The sequence below is a fragment of the Amblyomma americanum genome, chromosome 2, assembly GCF_052857255.1.
Source record: "Amblyomma americanum isolate KBUSLIRL-KWMA chromosome 2, ASM5285725v1, whole genome shotgun sequence".
Taxonomy (NCBI): Eukaryota; Metazoa; Arthropoda; class Arachnida; order Ixodida; family Ixodidae; genus Amblyomma; species Amblyomma americanum.
The window spans coordinates 145,123,282-145,146,819 of record NC_135498.1 but is presented as its reverse complement, the minus strand read 5'-3'; the positions used below and the strand labels follow the sequence as shown (position 1 = coordinate 145,146,819).

The window sequence follows — 23,538 nt, the reverse complement described above, 5'->3', positions numbered from 1 at the left end:
TTACATACAATTCGTTTATTCGCTCATATTGCACCATGAACGTTACAAGCTGCCGCTTGAAGATCGGCTCGCCAAAGTTCAACGTATATCATGGTTCATTTATAATGCTCAAGCTAAAGCAACAAACCCTTGTCATTGCGAATATGTCGCATCGCAGGCGAATGGTACCTTGCCTGCAGAGGAAGTGACCGAAAAATTTGGTATCCACGTCACCTGCGCAGCGTATTTTTTTACTTTACCTGTGCAATAAGGGCATATTTGTGAAGATTTTGTCCCGCATCGCACACAAAATTGGGCAATTATTACTTTTTATGCGAATCATTACGCCAATTCATTTAATACATTGAGTACAGGTAGTTTTAGTGATCCAAGTTTCGGTCCACAGCGGTAAATTTAGCGGAAATAAAAATTTCTAGAAAAAAAATGGAAAAGAACAAATGATGTTAGTAGCTTGATATTGAGAAAATTGCTGCCTTTATTATTTCTCTTTGAAATCCTTTAGCGTTTCTGCAGGTTGATGCAGAGAGAGAATATCGTAAGCGTGTAACTACTTGAGCTTAGCCAGAATCTCTTTCACTGCAGTGATGTTAGGCGCGTAGATCTCGTCGAAGTAAGGCAGCTCGGATTTGACTCGCTCGTAGTATCCTGCTAGCTTGGGAAACTTCGCTTTGTCGACGAAACCGCACTGAAAAAGGAAAGTGGAAGGCATGGGATCAAAGACTGTCGCTTGATTCATATATAGGAATAACATATTTGAGGTAGCCCTTTACACCCTGAACAAAAAAATATGAATTCGATACAGTCAAACACAAGTTGCAGCGAACTGATGTGGCAGCTAGGGAACGTACATAAACTTGGAAGCCTTACCACTATTTCGTCATCGCGTGTTCCAGAAGAGTTTATAATAAAGCACACTTCTACATGCATGTAGCTGTTGTGCAATATTTGTGGGAAAGCACTATTCCGATGGATAAGCCCCGTGCAAGTTCTAGGGATGCTGGTGGGTTTTTTAATAAAGAGAAACTCGAACCTGCGGCGGTGTGAACTGATCAGCTATGCTGGCCACTGCGCGAGAGCACTGGGATTTAACCCCAGTCGAACACGCTTCGTGATAAACTGCAACACTCTCGCGCTGCGCATTGCACATCGTCGTCTTCAACTAGCACTAGTATCAAACTATGTGGGGTCCACGTTGCCGCCTTAGGCATTTTTCACTCTCTTGTGGCCTGCCTTGTCTCTTCCCCTACCGCACGGTGCAAGAATATTTTTACACCGTGCCCTACCGGTACCCTCCGAGCGGCGGCGGAGGAAGCGCGCAAGAGGCGCTCGCGTCTCCGCGTCATCAGGCGGGCAGCCCTCCTCTCCGCCCCTCGAGCCGTCGGCAGCCGCACGGGCCGTACACACAGCGGGCAGCGTAGAGCTGAGAGCGAGACCAGACACCGGACTGACCAGATGGAGAGACAATATCTCGGCGGCCTAGGCGACCAAACTGTTTCCCGTGCCTGCTGCGGTGCCGCTGCTTGCGCGCGACCGAGAGAGAAGCCGTCAGAATACCAGAGATCGCAATGAGCGGTTTGCTTGCGGGCTATTCCTCAGTGGTGGTGTTCTTAGCGGCCACAGCTGTGGTTGGAGCTAGTGGAGTGGTGCTGGCCTTGAGTGCAGGGTCCAAACCGCGCCTAGAAACCCCGAAACTAATATTCGGGCGTTGACCTACATGGCGGTAGTGAGATGTTCGCTGCATGCGTTGAAGTGGACAACGTTGTGGAACAAGCACCACACTACAGCAATGCGCATTGGCGTTGACAACATTGCTGCAGAGACGCGGCACTAGAGCATAGGCAGGCGGCGTACACTGAATTAATTGGCATTGGCGTTTAAAAAGATGAAGGCGCGCATAACTGGCACCCTGGGTCAATGTACAGCTCAATCGCGCTTTCTGCTACGTGGCGGTGGTGTCCACCCAAAGAAAACCGCTTTCGCACAATATTTCGTGGTTAGCAATGCTAAGCCGCAAGTGATTTTCTATATGATGTGGCCCAATGAAGTACTAGCAGCATTATGTTATTGGCGAGTAAAGTGCGCACTTCAGGAGTATTACTCTGCACCATAAAATGTTACGATCGTCTCTTGTATACGCAGGGAGACCGCGCAGTATTCGGCAGTAGGCATTTGAGAACAACGTGTTTTGCGTAATGTTTGCGCTCACATTTCCAGGTTGCCGCAAAGCCCAGACTGTGTTTAGATTTCTTAACGTCTCGGTTAAATGAGGTGCATCCGACATTATTTCACGCGGCGATCACGAGAGGCAGGGAGAGAGGAGTAGAAGACAGAGTCAGACTGGCGTAAAACTCAAAAAATAATTCGATATTGATTGCGCAAGTGGTCTTAAAAGCAGCAAGGAGGCTTGACAAAGGCAGTATTTGACAAGCGAACTTTGCCTCCTGGTTCTGGGAACAACAGTGGATCTATTTTAATATTTACTAAAAGATCCCTCGTACCCCTCTAGAATCACGGGCTGACATCGTCGTGAACCGCCTAGAATAGCGCTGAATTGGCAGCGCGCGATCGAAATTTGCAGAAAGCATTGTTGTGTAGGGCCAAGCTAGCCAGATAACATTTTACCCCCGTGGTGAACTGAAGAGCGATAACTCTGCACCCGCATTGAAAATAGAGAACATTAGTTAAGAATTTGAAGGTGTATTTAATAAGATGGGTTGTTTAGCTAGTTGGTACGTGATCAATTTAAATTTGTTAGAAAAGTCTCATTTATACTGAGGAACTGTTAGCACATGCAAAGTGCCGGTTGTTCCTCAGCATAAATAGGCGGCTTTTCTAATAATAAATCTTCTGTTGTCAGTGCAGCATCGTCCTCGTGTGTGTGTTAACGCTGGGTCTTCGTTTCTCTCTACAGTTTTTAATTAAGAATTATACATTCAGAATTCTCTTCAATATTTTTTTCTTCAAGGCTCAGGTAATCTGAAGCAATGTTTGTTGTAAATCAGTTGGTTTACTCCTTTAAACGCCGCTACTATTAATGACGCTCAGTTTGCGGGCACACCGTACACGTTTCAGTGCAATCGCCATGGTATCAACTATAAAGTGTCACGCAGCGGCTTCACTTGTCATGTTCAAGCGCTCTGTTCGCATTTCTATTCGCCAGTACTTGCCAATGATGACAGCCAAAGAAAAAAAAATGGGCTGCTGATCAAACGCGCTCTCCTCCCAGAAAAGTTTTTACGAATCTCCGAGCGCCAACGTTTCTTTTTTCTTCAAGAAACGCGCACTACTCGTGTCGAAGAAGCGTAGCCTGTTGGGTAAGTTGGTGCATGGCTACGGAGGAAGAACAAACACAAAAGGACTCGTGCACAAAAAGGAGAAGACTGCGCGAGCGTCCTCCTGTGTACACCTTCTTGTGAACGCATTTTTTATGCGCTTTTTTCGTAATTTGTTACTCGCCATGGAACAAGTACTCCAGGGGTTTTACAGTAAGAAAGCAACGAAGTCTAATGAAAAAATGAACTGAGTTTAAAGGCACGCAGTAATACGTGCAGCACTTGGCTGTACGAGCATTCGGCTTTCCCTCTGAGCCAAATAGTGTTTGTACCCGCTGTCCAGGCAACGCAGCTAGTATGTTCAGACGGCAAGCAAGCTTGAAGCCCTAATCCTATTTGACACAAAACGAAATAAGGCGTCGGTGAAAGCGAAGCCATTTCTCGATCACAAGAGACAAGGAAAGATATAGCAAAAGTTTTGATGTCTCGCTTGGGTGCTTCCCGGCAGCAACGATGCATACACGACGCAACACTGCAATGTCAGGAGAAGCTGAATGCTAACGGAACAGATCTGAAATAGTTTCCCTTGCCGACTCGCAAACTCCGTTTACGGAACGGGCGGCTGCTTCTTTCATTACGACGTTCAGCAACTCACCACATTACCGATTCGTCTGCAGCGCTCCTATGATTAGTATTAAGCTTTGGCTATTTCAACCTGCTGTTGTTCTGCTCGCCAGATACCGCAACTGTGCGAGTAGCATTTCCTTTCTTTATTCGGGCAATGCGCGATGGCAGGGATCCGGATCTGTTCCAGCTACTTCGCTCGTTTCACGCACCGCGAAGCGTGAAAACATCTGCGTTTGTATACAGCCGCCCTCAGTATGCGGTCACGCACCACTGCACAGCCTGCAATGTGATGATCAGAAGCAGATAACCATATCACACCAGCCATTAGGATTAGTTATTAACCCAGCGAAGTACGAAAACTTTCTAAACATCGGCCCACTACTTTAGGTGTGGAAGCAATGAGCACTGCGGTGTATTTACGCAAAAGCAGCGACGCCAGTGGTGAGGGTGTCTGGGAGGGGCTGCTACGACTTGTTGCTCGTGAAGTGCTATTTTTAGTTTTTGTTACTTACACCCCTATTTCTGGCATCCGAGAATGTATTTTCATAGGAGGATAGTAACGGAACTGTGAAAAGGTAAAATTATTACACTAATGCAAAGTACAATTGCGACCGAGTTATAACAAATAAAGTTTTAGAAAGAACTATGAACAAGCAATGTTATACTGACGCAACTGACGTCGCTAAGCACACCGTAGTGTACTCATGGCTGTAAAATTGAATACATTATCGAAATATCCGAGATTCCAGAGACCTCCTTGCCCGCAAGTGAAATTAGCCATTGCTCAATGTAGTAGTTAGGAAAAAATCTGAGCTCCAATTTTTATGGACGAAATCTCCGAATTTTTATATGGCTCCAAATATTCGCCAAGGAAACATTTCTCCGGCCGTCGAGGGATATAGTATGGTGAGTGACAAGGCACCCCTGCAGTGAGTATAGACAATAGCTGCCAAATATAAGGGGTGTAATTAAAATAGCCACCAGACCCCCAGAACCCTCCGTCCCGCATTGTTTTACTCTCAACAATCTACAAGCAAAATTTCAGCCGCCACCCATTCCAACCCAACTGCTTTCACTCAGTTCGATATATTCATTGTGACTGGCTGTTGTGTAGCGTGCAACGCTTCTCTAGGTGGGGCCACGCGAATGGATGCAACGGAGCTAGTCCACTTGCTATGCCTACCTCAATGCAGAGAGTGACGTGCCCGATTAGGCAGAGGTCGGCCAGGGTGATCGTGTCGGAAACGGCGAACTTCTTGTCGCCAATGAGGTGCTCCAGTCCTTTGCACACTTTCTCTTCGAAGGCGCTCACCTCTTCGTCGGTCGGCTTTGTGTGGCCGAAGAAGCGCGGACGCTGCATAGAAAGACAGATAAAGCATTGAGCAAGTAGTTGCAGCAATAACTTTAGTCGGCGTAGATTGCTCAGAAGAGGGGGGGGGGGGGGGCTACGTCAGTGCGGGACGGAAATCCCGGATCCATCGTTTTTGTGTACAGAATAGTGAAGGCCGCAGAAGCCCAGATGCAACACACGAAAAGGGGAAAAAAGAAACAGTGAGACGCCATCTCCCACATGTTTCCGACCAATAAACTAATTACGTTTGCAAACAGTGCGTAACAAAATAGCTTTGCAGGTGGGCAAGCCGTTGTGTAACTGGGAAAGAAATGAAAACGGAAAGTAAAATCTGGCCAAAAAGAAGTGCGATCTTAAAGTAAGAAGAATCAGCGCTTTGTATAGTTAAAAGCATGAAGCCTAAAATTAACACTGCAGAGACAGCACGCTTTGATAGGCAATATATCAAGTACAAAGAAAAGTAGAGTAATCAGTATCATGAAATGTAACAAGAAGAAATCGTTCCATACAAATCACAATACAAACAATTTCTGGCGCCGTATGTAGGGTATACATCAGGGTTACGTTAACTGATTAAAAAAAAATCAAGTCCAACGCGTTGGATGCCTGCCAATCATGCCCTCTACACTGACTGCTATGGGTGGGGAGCTCGTACGAGCAAGTCGAGCAAAGCGTACGAATTAACCGCTCAAAACATTTCTCTAATACATGGAAGATTATCACAAGCCCTTTCCTTGTAATTCGAAGAATCATCATCATCATCAGCCTGACTACACCCACTGCAGGGCAAATACCTTTCCCAGTTAACCCTGTCCTTTGCCAACTGCATCCACACTTTGCCTACAAACTTCCTAAACTCATCCGCCCACCTAACCTTTCGCCGCTCCCGGCTACGCTTGCCTTCTCTTGGAATCCATTCCGTTACCTTTAAGGACCAGCGGTTATCTTGCCTCTGTGGTAGGAGGTCCACATTTATTTGACGTCCCGGTAGCCGCGGCGGCTGAGGCGGTGGAGTGGGATGTTGACTTTGCTGGCTAGGCCAGTTGCCGAAATCGTTCTCTGTTGCACGAGCCTGAGCTTCTGGTTTGCGCGAGGAAGGTCGCGCCAACTTCATCAGCGCCGCTGGCGATGCCAGCGCCGCTACAGATGCCCCCCCCCCCCCCCCCCCCTAGCGCGGTGCGCGTTAAAGGAAAAAAAAACGGTATGTACAAGTTTGTACAGGTGGTCGAGCCTGGCTGCTGCGCAAAGGGCGAGTGCAGCCAAAGGATGAGGATGATGACGAGAGGAACAGGCGGGAGAAGTCGAGGAAAAGGAGGCGAGCTAGGCGTGCCGCAGTCGGAAGGTATACTGGTGGAGCCGCCAGTTTGGTTGAAGCAGGCCGGAAAATGTCATTGCAGAAAATGCACCCGCGGCGGGAGTTACGGGTGCTCCTGGAGATGGTCCAAGGTCAGGCGCCACAGCTGGGAAGCGGGGCTGGGTAGGAGGCGCCGGGGGACGGGAGATCACAGGAGGATGGCCGTCCATAGGGGCCGGTGGAGCAAAGTTGAGAGAGATCGGGGTATAGTTTGAGGCAGCTGGTTGAGAAGGTTGCAAGAGACTGGCGCATCCTCGCGTGGCACTTGCCGAACCGTGAGTGGGGCACACACGGTGGCGACGATAGTGGAGTGACCGGTGGGGGGTGGGGCGCCGACGTAGGAGTGGGCGTAGGGAAAACCGAAACAGCTCGGTTAGGAAATGCGGCCAGGGATGGTGGTTCGAGTGGCGCCGCAGTTTCTGAGTCCGGAACAGGAGCGCAGAGAGTCGGCGGGAGCTCCAAGCCAAAATGTGCTGTCAAGCCCTTCGTGAAATCGGCGTCTATGTCGGGCCCGGGAGGCGGAAACCGCAGCTGTGCCAGGAGACCGGGTGGTAGTTCGCGGCTGGCGTGCTGATAGCGCAGCAGCTGGCTGGACACGTTGTGGACATGAAAGTGAGAGTCCAGCAGCGGCAGCCACAAAACGGGGTCCCTGGCATAAAACGCGGGCAGCCCGGGCAGCCGAGGAAGGAAGGGGCGGTGATACGGCTGAAGGAGCTCACCGGATGTGATGGGAGGTGCGTACATGGCGATGAGAGGCTGCCGAAAGCCGGGTGCGAACAGGGGGCGTGCAGCGGCAAGGCCAAGTGGAGGGACAGGACGGGCAGGAGCGGTGAGCCGGTGGGAGCGGCGTTGCGTGCGTCGGGGCTGTCGTCCGGTGTCATCAGATGAGGTAGGAGGTCCACATTTATTTGACGTCCAGGTAGCCGCGGCGGCTGAGACGGTGGAGTGAGCTGTTGACGTTGCTGGCTAGGCAATTTGCCGAAATCGTTCCCTGTTGCACGTGCGAAAGCTTCTGGTTTGCGCGAGGCCGGACACGCCAACTTCATCTTCAGAGCCGCTACACATTCGCATTACATGCCCCGCCCAAGCCCATTTCTTCCTCTTGATTTCGACTAGCATGTCATTGATCCTTGACTGTGCCCTCACCCATTCTGCCTGCTTCCTTGTGCCTTAACGTTACACCTATCTTTTTTTTTAATAACTCTCTGCCTTGCCCTTAAACTCAACCCTTTTCGTTAACCTCCAAGTTTCTGCCTCATGGCCTAGTACCGGCAAGACACAGGTGTTGTGCACTTTTCTGTTGAGGGATATTGGTAACCTGCTATTGATGATCTAAGAGAACCTACTTTATGCGCTCCACCCCATTCTTATCCTTCTAGTTATTTCCCTCTCATGATCCGGATCAACTGTCACTACCTGCCCTAAGTAGACGTATTGATTTGCCAATTCCAGCACCTCTCTACCAATTGTGAACTGCTGTTCCCTTGCTAGACTGTTGAACAATATTTTGGTTTTCTGCATGTTAATTTTAAGACCTACCGTCCTGCTCTGCCTTTCTAACTCATTTATCATGCTTTGAAGCTCATCTCCTGAGCGACTTTGCAAGGCAATGTGTGTTCCGACTTTTCCCAATGCAGGCCTCGGAAACCTCTAAACCGGCGGTGAATAGCATTGGCGAGATCGTGTCTCCCTGCCTGGCGCCCTTCCTTATTAGAACTTTATTGCTGGCTGTATCGATGACTGTGGTAGCTTTGCAGTTGCTCTATATATCTTCCAGTATTTTGACATAAGGCTCCTTTACATGATTCCGCAATTCTTGTATGACTGCTGAGGTATCCACTGAGCAAAATCCTTGCTCGTAATGAATGAAGGCTATATAAAAGGGTTGGCTATATTCTGCTAATTTCTCTATTACCTGATTGATATTGTGAATATGATCTAATCTGGATTACCCTTTACGACAGCCTACCTGATCATTTGCTTCATAAGTCTAAGGCTGCCCTGACTATTGGCGATTACCTTAGTAAATACCTTGTAGGCAACGGACAGAAAGCTCATCGGTCTGATTTTTCAAGTTCTTGGCATCTCATTCCTTATGACCTAAGATAATGTTTCCATTTTTCCAAGCTTCTGGTACGTCGAGGTCACAAGGCATTTCGTAAACAGGGTGGCTAGCTTTTCTAGCACAATCTCGCTTCCGTCCTCGAAATGATCTGTTGCCTGATCCTCAGGAGCTACTTTTCCCGTTTGCATTGCTCCTAAGGCTTTCTTTACTTCCTGTTTTGTTGCTGGCGGGATGACGCACTGGTGTGCGCTACTGTCTCTTTCATTAACGTTCTGATTACATTGGCTACTGTATAGAATTGTGTAGAACTCTTCGGCTACTTTAGCTATCTGGTCCATATTGCTAACGACATTGCCCTTCATCTCTCTTAATGTATACATCTGGTTTTTACCTATACCTAGTTTCCACTTAGCCGCTTTTAGGCTACATCCATTCTTCGGAGCATGCTCGATTCTCTCCATATTAAACTTGCATATGTCTACCTTGCGTTTATTATTAGCTTCGATAGCCCATCTAGTTCTTTTCCGTCTGTTGGCTTGAAGGCCCTCATTTTTTGGCATTTCTTAATCAGATCTTTCGTCTCCTGAAATAGCCTGCCGGTTTCCTTTCGAACCATCCTACCACCTACTTCTACTGCGCACGCCGTAATCATGGCCGTCAGGTTATCGTTCATTGTATGGACATTAAGATCGTCTTCCTCACTTAAAGCTTAATATCTGTTCTGCAGCGATATCCAGAATTACTCGATTTTCCCTCTTACCGCTAGCTCGTTAATAGACTTCCTATTGACTAGCTTCTTCTGTTCCCTCTTGAAGTTTAAGCTAATTCGAGACGATAGCATTCTGTGGTCGCTACAACGCACATTTCCGAGGACGTCCACATCCTGAACAATGCCCGGTTGAGCACATAGTATTTAGTCGATTTCATTTTTAGTCTCGGCATTGGGGCTCTTCCAGGTTCACTTCCTGTTCACTCGTTCGCGGATGAAGGTATTCATGATCCGTAAATTATTTCTATCTGTGAACTCTACTAATAACTCTCCCCTGCTATTCCTAGAACTTATCTCATAGTCGCCTAACACCTGGTCGCCAGACTGCTTCTTGTCCACCTTCGCATTTAAGTCGCCCATCAGTACAGTGTACTGTGATTTTACTGTGTTCATTGCCGATTCTAAGTCTTCAAAGAAGCTTTCAATGATCTGGTCATCATGGCTGGATGTAGGCGCGTAGGCCTGCACCACTTCCAGATTGTGCCTCCTATTGAGCTTAATTACGATAGCTGCCACCCTCTCCTTAATACTATAGAGCTTCTCCCCATTGCCAGCTGCATACTGATTAATGAGGAATCCCGCACCTAGTTCTTGTATATCCGCTAATCCGCGATAGCACAGTATGTGCCCGCCCTTTAGTGCTGCATATGCCTCACCTATCCTAACTTCACTAAGCCCTATGACATCTCATTTAATGCCCGCTAATTCCTCGAACAGCACAGCTAGGCTAGCCTCACTGGATAAGGTTCTAGCGTTAAACGTTGCAGGTTCAGATTACAATGGCTGCCTGTCCGGAGCCAGAGATATTTAGCACCCTCCGCTGTTTCACAGGGCTGACCGCTGCCTTGGTCAGTTGCTCCGCAGCCGCTGGGGACTGAGAGCCGAGGGTTAATTGGTTTGTTCATGGAAGGTTGTCGCCAAGTACGACACCAGGGTGGCCAAATCCTGTTCTGGTGACGGAGCGCGTTGTCGGTTCTGGTCACCGAGATCAGGCCGCACCCCAGGCCTTGTCATGCAATTCCATCGATACGCAGGGCTTTTTTTTTTCAAACTCGGTGGATAATTGCGCAGTTCCGGGATTCTAGCCCCGGTGCTCTTGCACGCAAGGCCGGCGCTCTACCTCTACGGCATCGCTGCTGCTTAATTCGAAGAAGCAACACTAAAATATGTATGGAGATTGAAAAAAATATCGTACCTGACAGGATCAAAGAACAAATTGGAGACGCTGACACAATGCTCGCAATGTCTTCTGTGGCGATGACCAAGGTGAATGAAATATTGTTCGACTCTCGTCGAGCACCAAGTGCGTAGCTGAAGAACAGACTTAAAAGAACTTAGCTTGCAGGAAGGATTTTAAGCCTGCTGGGGGATTTTAAGCCTAAAACGGCACTACGTCGGACTGCTACCTTTCGATGTACTCTCGCTTTGAGCAGCTACCTAAGAGGCAACTAAATTGACATGATTCAGACTACTGCCTGCGCTAGCGTTTCGCTCTTGTCTTTATTTGCAAAGGTATATTTTGTAATTTATTCTGCACAGTTGGGGGAACTGCATACCGACTAACCGTCCATATCTTGCGTTCCACACTGACAATTCCGTTTCGAAAAGCAGAAAGATGAGTAAATGGAGTGTATGTGGCTGATATCGGCGGGGGAATACGCTCATTTCTCGCCGCATCACGTGAGCAGACTTAAAGCTCGGCTCGAAGAGCACAACTGACGCTTTACATTTTTTCTTGCTTCCTCATTTCTCTATTGTGGGCACATAGGACGTTTAAAAAACCCAAGGAGTCACAGGTTCAGTAGTTGCTGGAACGTTCTTTTCAGGGTTATAAACGGTACATTCTTTCTCGTGCAGCGTTTCTGTCTTGCTTAGACAAAAAAAACTGGAGAGCACTGCAGTCTGCCGCATTGGAAAAATGCTAAACCATTTGCATCTGAACATCAGCAACTTTTTACTGCAAGTCATCTTTGTCGCGTGACGCTTATAACTTGACCCTTCGATGACGTCGGCAACTTTTTGCGAGTCATCGTTGTCTAACATCGGTACACATCCCCAACACACTTTACCGCCGTACACACACCCCAACGCGTTCACTCCGTGCCGCTATAACACGCGTGAACCAATAGATAGTTTTAGCTGAGCGTTTTTGCTGCCAGCGGGAGGGAGCGGGCGAGCGGATACACCAGCGGAGAGGCGCGCGAGAGAAGAGTGCGCGGATCGCCCGTCCTCTCTAGCGGAATAGATGGTTTGGTTTATGGGTTTGGTTTATAGGGTTTAACGTCCCAAAGCAACTCAGGCTATGAGGGACGCCGTAGTGAAGGGCTCCGAAAATTTCGACCACCTGGGGTTCTTTTTGTGCACTGACCTCGCACAGTACACGGGCCTCTAGAATTTCGCCTCCATCGAAATTCGACCACCGCGGCCGGGATTGAATCCGCGTCTTTCGGGTCAACAGTCGATTGCCATGACCCCTGAGCCACCGCGGCGGCTCGAGCGGAATAGAGTCGCTTCCTCTGCTGCTGCACATATCGGTCACAATTCGAGTTAGAGTGAAAAGAATATCAATTAAGCCTGCTAATAATGCGCTGAAACTGTTTAATGAAGGTAGATTCTGTGTCTTTGGTTAATTATTTGGGAAGTGTTCCGTTTTATACGCACAAAAGAGCGGTCTGTTAAACAGAATATGTTGGCTAGTGCTAGTCAAGTCAAGCCGAAACAAGCCCGCGCGCTCTTACGCACGCTCGCGCGCTGCCTATCACTCCGCTGGAGTGGGCTTCCCAGCGGGCGTAAGCTTCGCTGCATAAAAAAATTTGAAGGACGCTTAAGCTTTGTCTTTAAGAGTGAGACGCGACAGGGTGTCGCACCGTTGCCGAGGAGTACACGGAACGCCATCGCCCGTACAACGCGACGCGTGGCCCGTTAGACAATTTAAGGAAAGAACGCCTGTCTCACATATCTCGGCAGACACCCGGATCGCGCCCCGTAAGAGAAGGAAAAATCGGTGTATCGATCGATCGGTCAATCAATCAATCAATCAATCAATCAATCAATCAATCAATCAATCAATCAATCAATCAATCAATCAATTCTCTTCCCTTACGGCACGGTTCAGGTGTCTACCGAGATGCGCCTTTTTTCGCTCACGGCCAAAGACGCCGACGGCGACGACACCGTCTTTTCTGCGACACGAGCTCCTTAACGCTATCGCGTTAAAATGCTGGCCGCCCCAGCGACGTGCGCATGCGCAGTGGCGTCTGCGCTCGTCCGCTCCTCTCCGCTGGCCGTAAAAACGCTCAGCTAAAACTTTCTAATGACTCTTCGTGACGTATGCGCTCCGTGCTCGCCTGGCGCACAGAGGCCCTTGGTTTGGACCGCAGTGCCGGTGAACTTCCTTTTTCTAATGGTCATTTTTGGTGCGCACACGCTCTTGCGACAGGTCCCGTGCGCGCCGCTCCCGAGACAAGAGATGTTTTCCCATTGACAGAAAATAGTGCACTTACGAAAAAGTTGCCGAGGTGCGTTTGAATGTTGGAGGAAGCTGTGGCGAGCACCTGGTCGATGCGGGTGCGGCCCCTCACGCAGTTCGGGTACAGCTCGGACTCCGGCGCGTACTTGCGCAGCAGGTAGTAGGCGATGGCATTGCTGCAGTTGACGTCGTTATGTTATTTCAGCTTGCTCGGCAAATCTGATACATCATAGAATCACGAGTGTTACGGAACAAGGCTCTTAAGTGAAAACTGCCCAGCAAACCCCCGACTGAAAAATGGAACAGTACACTGGCTTAAGTAGAATGTAATCAGCTTTGTCCTGCACCCGCCATGGACACGCTAAAGCGACAACTTTTTTTCTGCCTGCCACTGCCCGCAACATATGCATTTCCTTGAAATCCAGCCCGCTACCCTCGTACACCATCGGTTGCTCTCTGCATTGCATGCCCGGTACACAATCGTTCCTCCCTCTATTTCCCATCAAATACCACTTACGTGAAATTGTTGGTATCTAACCTGTACTGCTCTCATTCTGCCTCTGACGTTAACCGCGTTATTTCGGTTGCATAACACGCAGCGATGTTGTCAACTAAAATCTATGCCTCTTTTTGTAAGACTCCAACATACCCCCCCCCCCCCCCCCCTGCCGCTTTTTTAAGCCCCATAGACGAGTCGAAGAATGACAGCCATTGTATAGGTTTTTCTGTGAATAATGTCTGCAATTTGCTTTTCATGACCCAACAGTGACTGGCAAATACACTCCAGTTTAAATGTATTCTTGCGCTGCTCTTGTCCTGCCTTCTCTATTTCTTCCCCAGCCTTTTTTCTCAGTACTTAAAGTTTGCAAATAATCCAATTCATCTTGTGTCGGCTGTCACTGCTTGGTCTAGTTAGATATACATATTTCCAACTTCGAATACCCCGCTACCAATTCTACGATGTTGCGTTCCCAGACTACTCATTTTTACTTTTCTTTTCCATAATACTCTAGTAGCGAGGGTTCTCCATTGCGTGTATAGTCTGCAAGAATGCGCTGCAATTCATTCGCTTAATTAGGAAATGACTGAAATACTGGAAGGTAGGTATATTAAAAGCTAGAATTTATTCAATTCAATGTCACTCAACTGCCATATTAAAGTCGAAATATTCCAAACATCGTAATACAGCAACTTGAGGGAAAAGTGAATTCAGGACGGAAAAAAACACGTAAAAAACATCGTGAGGTGACTGCAAGTTAGCCTGAGCAAGGAGAGTACACCATGAAACAGCAGACACCATGAAAACTGAGCACCTTTGATATTTGCTGAAATGACTGCATCTTGTGATGTAATTTCACGTTCCGACAACCACTTCTGCAGAGAAACGTGATAACTGTACCGTTTGCTTTCCGTTAGAATGCTCGCTTTCGCAAAAAGTAGCTTATCTAAGTCTGCGAATACAACGTCACTATCGTCATGCAAATGTGACTGATGTAGACAGCTCAGGGCAGTATGGCTGTTGTTTTCTGCAAAGGTAACTGATGCCAACGTTAGATGAAGCAGTAACGAATATGGTCTTATTTCCTTTGAAGTTCACATGATTAGCCGAAGGACGTGTAGGAGAACACTTGATGACTATGGTCGGACGGCACGCACAGGAAACGGCAAAATTCAACTTTAGCAAATGATGCAACGACCCCACAGAAAACACGAGCGCACTGAACAGAGACCTTACGCGCTGCAACTCCGCCACCCAAGCTGTCTGCGGATGGCGGCATCTAAATGCAGCGGCTCGCATACTTCCTTCGACGAAGCCTGACCGAAATCCAATCCAATACAACGCCCCATTTTCACGGCGTTCCATTTTATAGGCGTGCGAGTATGCCCAAGCATGCGCACAAACACGAGCCTGCCGCGTGCCGGTCGCCGTTTCCTCCGTACCGCGATCCCGAGGAAGGAGTGAATCATCCCGTCGTGCACAAGCTAATGATTCTCAGACGGCGACCCGGAGCTCCACTCTAAGGCAGTGAAGCAATGGGTTGTGTAGGGAGTCTATTGACCATGCCATCGTGGTCCAAATTCCCCAATGGAACACTCCCCGCTTTGGCGCAACCACAAAATTTGCTCCTGGTCGCCGTATGCAATACGCCATAAGAATTAGCGCCACCTTTCTGGTTGGAATCGAGCGGCAACGCTGAGGCTCAGTACTGCAATCGCTGCCGGTGCGAATCTGCGCTTTGTTCCACACTGCGCCCGAATCGTCTGTCGCCGCTCGCCACGCTGCTGAGGTCGCTGAAGTCGCGCACTGGAGCGCGCTTACGGCCGCGCCCGTCTTCCACTGCGTTCCATTGCTTTCCAACACTGCTGTGTCTGTGGTTTCTCTCTCGTGTTGCTTTTGTTTTGAATTGTTTTTATTCAGAACTTCACGTCGCCAACTCGACCAAGGACGTACATTAATTCAGTTTAAAGATAAGTCGTACTTTATCTGCGGCGAGCGCGCCAGAAAACGCCCGCCTTCACCAGAGCGACCACGTAGGAAGAATGCTAAGGTTACACTAAGTGAGAGAAACTGGTGCTTGGTCAGGACAGGACATGGTTAGAAGACTGACTTGATTCTGAAAGTTACCAATTCATGGTAATTGCGAGCAATAACAACAAAGGCGCAGCGGGAAGTGAAACGCAGTGAAGGCGCTAACAATACCGGTGCTATATTTTATAGCGTCAACCTGTCCGCCTGAAGTGCTTGATATGTGAATACAGAAATCGAGCTCTATAGTATGCGTAGCATTGTAATCATCTCAAGCAAAGTCCGCGGAAATCGTATATGCGACCGCGAAATGTGAGCTCCACTGACGGTCGCTAGGATCTCGCTTGCGACCCAAGGTCTTGTCTGCCGTCCATAACGCCTGTCGTCGTGCAAGCCTGTTGCTCTGGAAACATGCCCGTTTCCTGCTGCACTTAGGGCTGCAGTCATGCCTGATTTGCAAGGCACGTTCCTAATATGGATTTTCCAACAAGGCGAATAAAAACACGATAGAAGCTAGCGAAGACACAGTCGCTAGCAACATTAATCGCTCTCCATACGTTTAGCAGTCCCAGTGGTGCAACATCTACTTTTAGCACACCCCGCTCAGAACTGCACGTGCTTTGAATGCATTCTTGACAAAAAGACAGGCTGCCCGAACGCGCACAGGGGCGGCGACAGCCAACGGTGTAACCTTGGAAAAGTACCACGGGCACTCAGCCAGGGAAAAAGAAATAGCAGTATTGCCCTCGGCGTCGCCGCCAATAACTAGCTCGTGACATCGTTATCAGAAGTGTCACGTTTTCATGCTCGCTTGTAGATCTAAAGCACCTACAGCGTAACTTTTCGTGCTCGCACGTTTATGGTTTCTAGGGGTTAAACGTTCCACAGCGACTGAAGCTATGAGGGGCGTCGTAGCTGAGGGCTCCGGAAATTTCGACCACATGGGGTTGGTTCTTTAACGTGCACTGACATCGCACAGTGCACGGGCCGCTAAAATTTCGCCTCCATCTAAATTCTACCGCCGGAGATGTGTTATTTGTATGGAAACACTTCGACAGGAACAAGGTAATGAAAACTGAAAGTTTATTTTGCAACCAAATTAGCGACATTCCTTCCTGCTTAGGAAGGCAAATGAAAAGAAAAAGGGATAGGAAGAAATGAAAATAACAAAATCAAGGAGGCACTGAATTTTCATTACGCGATGACTATGGCTTAGCATGAGGTCATATCCGTGCTTGAAGAACTAAGGGTGGTCGGCTTAGAGCGATATTCAGCGAAATCTAATCGGCATCGTCTGGCTGGCCCTTCGCCCTCCACAGTAGCCACTGTGTGGGTTCTTCCCATTGCACCATCATCAGGTTGCTCATTCTTCCTCCCGTGTCAAAACCTGCGACGTCCACTTTGCCACCTGGCAACAGTGGCAGATTATGTACGCTAGGCCTTCGGACAGTTTATTCACGGGCGGATGTCTACCGCTAACGCCTTGTAAGGTTAGTAATAAAGGAACAAGGAAAAGGTGAGAAACTTAACTGAAGAGTCATTCGGACTGGTCATAGATAAAAGGTGTCGTAGATAAAAGGTGAAAGTGGGCGAAGACAGCTTTATGGAACGCTGCCTAGACGTCTCTGCAAAGTATAATACATCTTCGCTTACCTTCAATGCACAGAAATGTTAAAGTTTGATGAAATTGCGAGTCAAACTACAGACGAAGGAAATTCAAAAGAAACTTGGTCTGCACACAGTTCTAAAACATACGAACATCATACATAGAGGCAGCTGTCGACTTGTTATGAGATGCCTTCTGCCGGCTTGTCAATGAAACATCCACTTTCCGATGCGCAGCTTTGCAATTTAATTTCTTTTGATTTTGCTCGAAATGTCCAGGTGAAAAAAGTTATGCGCCACTCTAACTGCACTGAGCAGTACCAGGTCCAACAACTTCAAGCCAAATTCAGTTGTCTTCTTTGTGCCAGATTTAAAAAGACTGAGAAAGACGGATAAAAATGTACGTTTCCGAAAGACACGTGGTCAAGCTACGTTTTTTTTTATTTCTCACGATGCAGATAAAAAAGATGAGCTCAGGGCATTTCAGGACCAACCCCGTCATGGATTAAAAATTCAAGTAAGTTGCAGCGCGAAACACACTCATTACACAGCACAAGACGATAGAGCGGGACACTGCCGTGATTCAGGGTGATTCAAGCTTACATGCAACACTTACTGGCGTTAATACGCAGTGTACGGCAATGAAAACAAATCTGACTCAGCTGTACCTCTCGTATACAATGAAGCCGTCATCGTCGATTGTAGGGACCTTGTGGAAAGGGTTGATCTGTAATGAAAAAAAAGTATAAGATAACGAAAATCATCATGAAAAAAAAAGAACACGGCGCAAGAAATAGCTCAACATACAGGCGCTGTTTAAGACAGCGTCATGTTCCCTTCGCGCTATCACGGCGGGGGACAACGAATGCATTGAGATGATGTAGTTGATGACGAAAGGCGAAGTTTTATTCATAAATTTTGTCGCTTCGCTAAAGTATGGTAGAACATAAAGCTTCTGCAAGCTGGGGAAAAAAAATTAATGTGTTTATTTTCGACCCAAACAACTTACAATGCTACCAGTGTCTTGTAATTGAACCACTAAGAAATGAATTTAGGTCAATGTAGAGAAATAGTTCGTGGTTTAATCCAGATATGCATATAAAGGTCATATATGCAGTTCTCGCAATTCGTCACAACAGAAACGACAGTCCACAATAATCTCCTTAGGCTCAGGTTGGCCTGCAATACAGAATTCCCAAACAAATGTTTGCAGATTATTTACACAAGCGCTCACTGTACGCAAGCACACATATCAGCTTCCATGACCATCTGGGCGGAATAAAAACTTCCCACGCTCAATCGGGCCAAATTCAAGTAGTAGACGAAGCGGAAAATTAGGCGACAAGATTTCTGAGTTACTTTGGAGGCTCCCATAAAATACAAATACATATGCACTTTGAGCAAAAGAAAGGCGCAGAAACTCACTTTCGGTCGACGGCTAGCCATGAAAGACGGACGAAGAGGAGGCCGAAATAGATGACCTCGGAGAGGCCTACGTGTTAATTTCAGTTACGAGGGTTTCTTTCATACCACCTTTACATGGCACAGCATGCGTACAATTTAGCATTTAGCCTCCACAAGAAAAATAAAACAGAAGTAGGGCGCCACAATTACCGCGCGAATTCAGCCCTTCGCCTCTTCTGTCGCTCTTAGCTTTGCGGCTTGAGATGACCGTCAGGAAGGATGTGGGCGCAATGGCACGGATACAATTTCACCGCAGGTTGCGTCCCTCCATTGCTTTAACACAGCGAAAAGCTGTCACAGTAAACCTAGCCCGAGCAATTCTTCAACTTAGGCCCTGGAAAAGCCACAACTGCAAAGCAGTCCGAACACTCTTGACACACAGTTGTAAGCTTGGTCTTTTTTGCTGCAACTCAGAGAGGAGGTCAAGAGGATAGTGCAGCTACTCTCTGTAAGAATAAAAGTGGGCAACGGCAAAATCCAACCATATGTGAGACGGGCGGCTTAGTAATCAAACCGAATATCGCTGCCTAAATTTTTTGGGGCGTATCGCAAGCTTAGGTGGGAAGCACCGCGCTCAACTACAGCTCGGCCGAAGCCAGACCCTGGAGAGAACCGCTGCCTGCTAAACGTTTTATAAAAGATTAACAGCCTGCTCACAAAGTTGGCCACCAGAGGGAAAGCCGACTCAGGAACAGCTATTTGTTGAACTGCTCGTGTTGCAAGCACTACCTTAGCTGTTTTTTTTTTCTTGTCGCTCACGCATATAGTAGACATTTAACGAAGATGCCTAGTGGCGAAAAATGAAAACACTCTAGAATTCCGACATCTCTGTTTATTTTCGCCTTCCACTGCACGTCACCCTATGAAGATATTAGCGCGGATTGGTCGAACTGAGCAGTTGTGTTCTGCTCATGGGCGCTCAGAGCAACGTGTATGGATCTCGCGTGTTAACGCTTATATATGCCTGGTGACTGCATATAGGGTGAAAACATTTTATCGTGTATTTCAACCAGCCTTTCGTGAAGCAGTGCACAAGCAACGCTTGGCATCAACTGCATCACCAAGAGCGCAGCAGCCACTCTGAGCTTTACTCGAAAGTATTAATTTGCCTCAGCCTATCTGACCGTGAAGATGTCAGCCAACCTCTGTTCGCTTTACTTTTCAGCCGTTACGTTGCGTCTGTCTAGACCTTACGCTACAGCTCGGATAACGTCAGATATAGTTTACTGGGTTTCACACAATTTTTGCGATAATTTGTGAAAATGAATCCTAATAACAATTTATTAGAAACCAGCATGGCATAATCCGGGTTACTACCCGTGCTCGCCGCTGCAGTTTGGCGACATCATTCTTTCACGCTGTGGGCGGCCACCTCAAAGCGGCAACGTGGCTTCCTCTAGAACTCAGCGAACCGTGAAACACGAGAAGGAAAGAGGGTGGCTGCATGAGGAAAGCCGCCTGCAGGAAAGGGGGGGGGGGGGGGATAAATTACGGTTTGCCAAAGGGGGACGCAATATAATCACGTGTTTGCGTGAGCGCGATGGGACAAAAGCGCAGGAACGAATGAAGAAGCAGGCGCCAACCGAACGAGCATGCCTTTGTCAATGAAGCATGGTTGCACCTGGTCACCTGAACCCTTCGAAGTCTGTTTCTCAACTCGTGGTATTAAAACTGAAGCTCGCACAGACACATCATGGTTAAAGTTCTCAAAACGTGAACCAGATTTGCCCAAGTTTGTTGCATCACAAGCCAAATAATGCAGTATGGTGCTTTCATTATAATTTCTTCATCGTTAGCGTAACTACATACTAGACTGTGCGATTCATGACGAACTCCACTCGCACGCTGCATATCACATCGCCATTTGTGGCGTCCTGCGATTTCATTACGACGTAGTAGAGTAATTGTATTGGGAGCGAGCATTAAATTTAGCGAGAAATGCAATTCCTGCTGTTTTCTTCATATACTAGCTCTACAAAGTGACGTTTCGTATAAGCACAGTGGGTTTTAACATGTCCAAAGCGAAATACTATGCTTACGGCATAATTGCATGCAATGGTCGCCTCTGTCTACCCAGGAAGAATGAACTGCATGCGGGAATGTGGACACTTGTGTTGTACGGCTTTTACTGACTGGCCACCACAAACAATGGAATATGTGATTGAGCTTATGCAGGGTGTTGCACCTAAAACTTTACACAATTTCTAAAAATAGGCTTTTTGGGTTAGCACATTAGGGTACAGGTAAGACGTGCTAACTACTAGCCTTGAAACTAATATTGAATAGTTAGCTTTTAAAGTATTACTGTTAAACTCCTTAACTATAAATGGGCGTGTAGCCCACCGTAAGTAATATGTCAGTTTTTAGAACTTTGAAAATGCGGTTACCCTCGGCGCTTTGCTCCAACGATCTTTGGCTGCATTGCACCAAAATACATGCGCTTTCGAGAAGCTTGCTGGCAAAGCAACCTCTCCAGTGCACGTAACTCGTCGAAATACCCAAAATTTGTTGGGCCACAGCGCAGAGGGTAACCGCATTTTCAAAACGGTTAAAAATGACACGGATATTACTCACGGTGGGCTACACACGTATCTATAATTAGGGAGACGAATAGTAATAGTTAAACTAACTATTCGATATTAGTCAACTAGACTAGTAGTTAGCACGTCTTACCTGCACTCTGGGCTGCGGCACCGATGACAATGCTAAGCCGAAAAAACGCCCTTCCAAGTCAAAAAGTTATTTTAAAAATTGTGTAAAGTCTTAGTTGAAACACCCTCTATAAAATAAGCAGAAAGACCCCGGCACGTTCCGCCCGCGGTTATCTCATAGACTATCATTGTTGCACCATTTTGTGAGGAATGCCAAAGGAAACGCCAAAGATAGCCACAGGTAGACCGTGTAAAGATAAGGCCGCTGCAGCTAGGAAAGCAGTCTTGGAAGCGATGGTCCAGCACTCAACGCTTCAAATAAGGCCACGTATCTGAGTTATCTGTTCACTCTGTCTCGGTAAGTCCACACTTGACGATGCTCACTGCGGAGTCGTGCATCGCTACTTGAAACCGCCCCCTTGGCTGTCCCTATCATGCTTCGGCGTGCCTTTTACAGCCGAGAACAGAGAAGTTTCAGCTCTTCTTTTTAGAGGACAACCTTGCGGAACTGAAATAAAGAAGCAGTTCGAAGTAGTTCGAACTACCCCCCCCCCCCCCTTTTTTTTTGCATAGATATTGCCACAAGCAATGAAATAGGATGTGCAGACAAGAGCAGATTTGTCTACTGCGCTGGAGCAGTGCGCTGCAGAGAGGATCAAGTGAAATTAGTGCTGGTTCTTTGTTCGGAGTCCGGCGCTTGTGCCTGTGTCGTCCGAATAACTGTGATGCGGCGGAACATAATTTTGAAAAGCACTAATCCCTTTAAAAGTTTGCACCGTTTGGCCTGCACAGCACGGGCGCTCCACAAAAACTTGCTCACGACCGTACATACGTGGCCTGAAAGAGCCGAAAAAGTGAATTGCGTCGCTTTAGCGAAGCCGACAAGAATACAACTCAACCAAGGAAAAAGTTTTCGCCACAATCGCCACGCTGACCTTGAGGAAGTCTTCGGAAAGATGTTCTTTGTTGGCGAAGTCCAAGTTCTTGATGCTTAGCTCGACTCCGATCTGCTTGGCCAGGGACCGGATGAAGCCGCAGGGCGGACTGCCGACGAGGTTGTACAGGACGATGGGCATGGCGATGCTGGGAGCAGGAGCTGGCTATTCTTCGACCCGCAACGCGTCGACGAAAGACAGGCAACGAGATGTGCCGCGCTCTGGGGCTGGCGACGGGCGGTGGAGAGGAGGATGAGAGGAATGCCGCTGGGAGGTCACGGTTGCCGGCGTGTGTCGTCACGGACGGGTGACGTCACCGGATCGAAACACGTGAGAGCGTAGGATGTTAATGACAAACGGAGGCGCAAGAGGGACGCCGGCAGTTGTAGAGTGTAGGGGGCGTGGCGCACCTGAATTTCTGCGGCATTCAGCTGTTAAACGTCAAAAAAGCATATAACCGCAGGGTGACGGGCATATGAAAATACAGACATGATTCTGAATGACGCGGTATTGCATTTTCCTCCTCTGATTTCTCCCACGATACCTCTGGGTCATCGTTGGTAGTGAAAAAGGAATCCTTGAGCAATAACAAGAACAAAAAGGTGCAAACATAAACGGTGCGATGTACGCTACTAAATAATCGATTTCTCAGATCTCCTTCGGTGAAAAAGTCGGATTATGCCTGGATGCTGCAGAATGTGCTGTAAAGGTAGCTGCTAGTTCGGTCAGGCGTATTTTAGAGCTCTAACATTTTTTTAAAACTCATTCTTACGCACGCGGTGGAGCACCGTGCACTGCGGACCGCATCTACATTTCTCCGTTTTTAAGTTCGCCATCCCCATGGCATCAACGTGCTTTATCCGTGGCGCACCCCCTTTGCGGCCGAAGCAGAACTGTGGGCCAGGGCTGAAGTAGGCCGCAGAGAAGAAGCAAGCGGCACCTGTTATAGAAACGAGCCACTTGTGTTTTAGGAACTTCAGCATAGATGGCGCGGTGAATCTGCTTTGAGCTGCTTTGAGCTACCTTTGAGGCTGTGTCGCTGCGTCCCACACCATGGTTCCGCGTTTCTTCATCTTGAACTACAAATGCTTCGTGGTTGGATTGCTAATCTTAACTAAATAATATTCTTTGGTCTTTCTTGAGTTTTCATAAGGGAATATGCGCTGACGTCACAGCGCCGGCCATTCTGCGGTGCATCTTGCGAGGCGAAAGGCTGCAAGCGTATTTGATCTTTTTTTATCGCCACCTGCTCCAGTTTGTACTGTCGAAGCAGCGCGCTGTACCACAAAATGGCCTACGTGACGTCACATCAATACGTCGCATACACGAAGTCATATGAGTTGGCGTTTGTCTGCCTTGCATATTGTTACAGCACTCGCTCAGAGCGCGTTCCGGCATGTGTGAAAGATAGGGTGCATCCAGACTTCCGTTGCGTCAACGTTTTCACGT

The 23,538-nt window shown here is 47.8% G+C and overlaps 1 protein-coding gene across 1 annotated transcript; it reads right to left on the bottom strand.

Moving 5' to 3' along the window:
• Nucleotides 1-457: 457 nt before the first annotated feature.
• On the bottom strand, nt 458-22,335 carry LOC144121859 (glutathione S-transferase 1-1-like). The gene is made up of 5 exons (XM_077655276.1): nt 22,090-22,335; nt 17,708-17,766; nt 12,942-13,083; nt 5,083-5,253; nt 458-685 (listed from the first exon to the last, which is right to left on the bottom strand). The coding sequence occupies exons 1-5, from the start codon at nt 22,228-22,230 to the stop codon at nt 548-550; spliced, it is 651 nt and encodes a 216-aa protein (XP_077511402.1). The 5' UTR covers nt 22,231-22,335; the 3' UTR covers nt 458-547.
• Between the last annotated feature and the right edge of the window lie 1,203 nt (nt 22,336-23,538).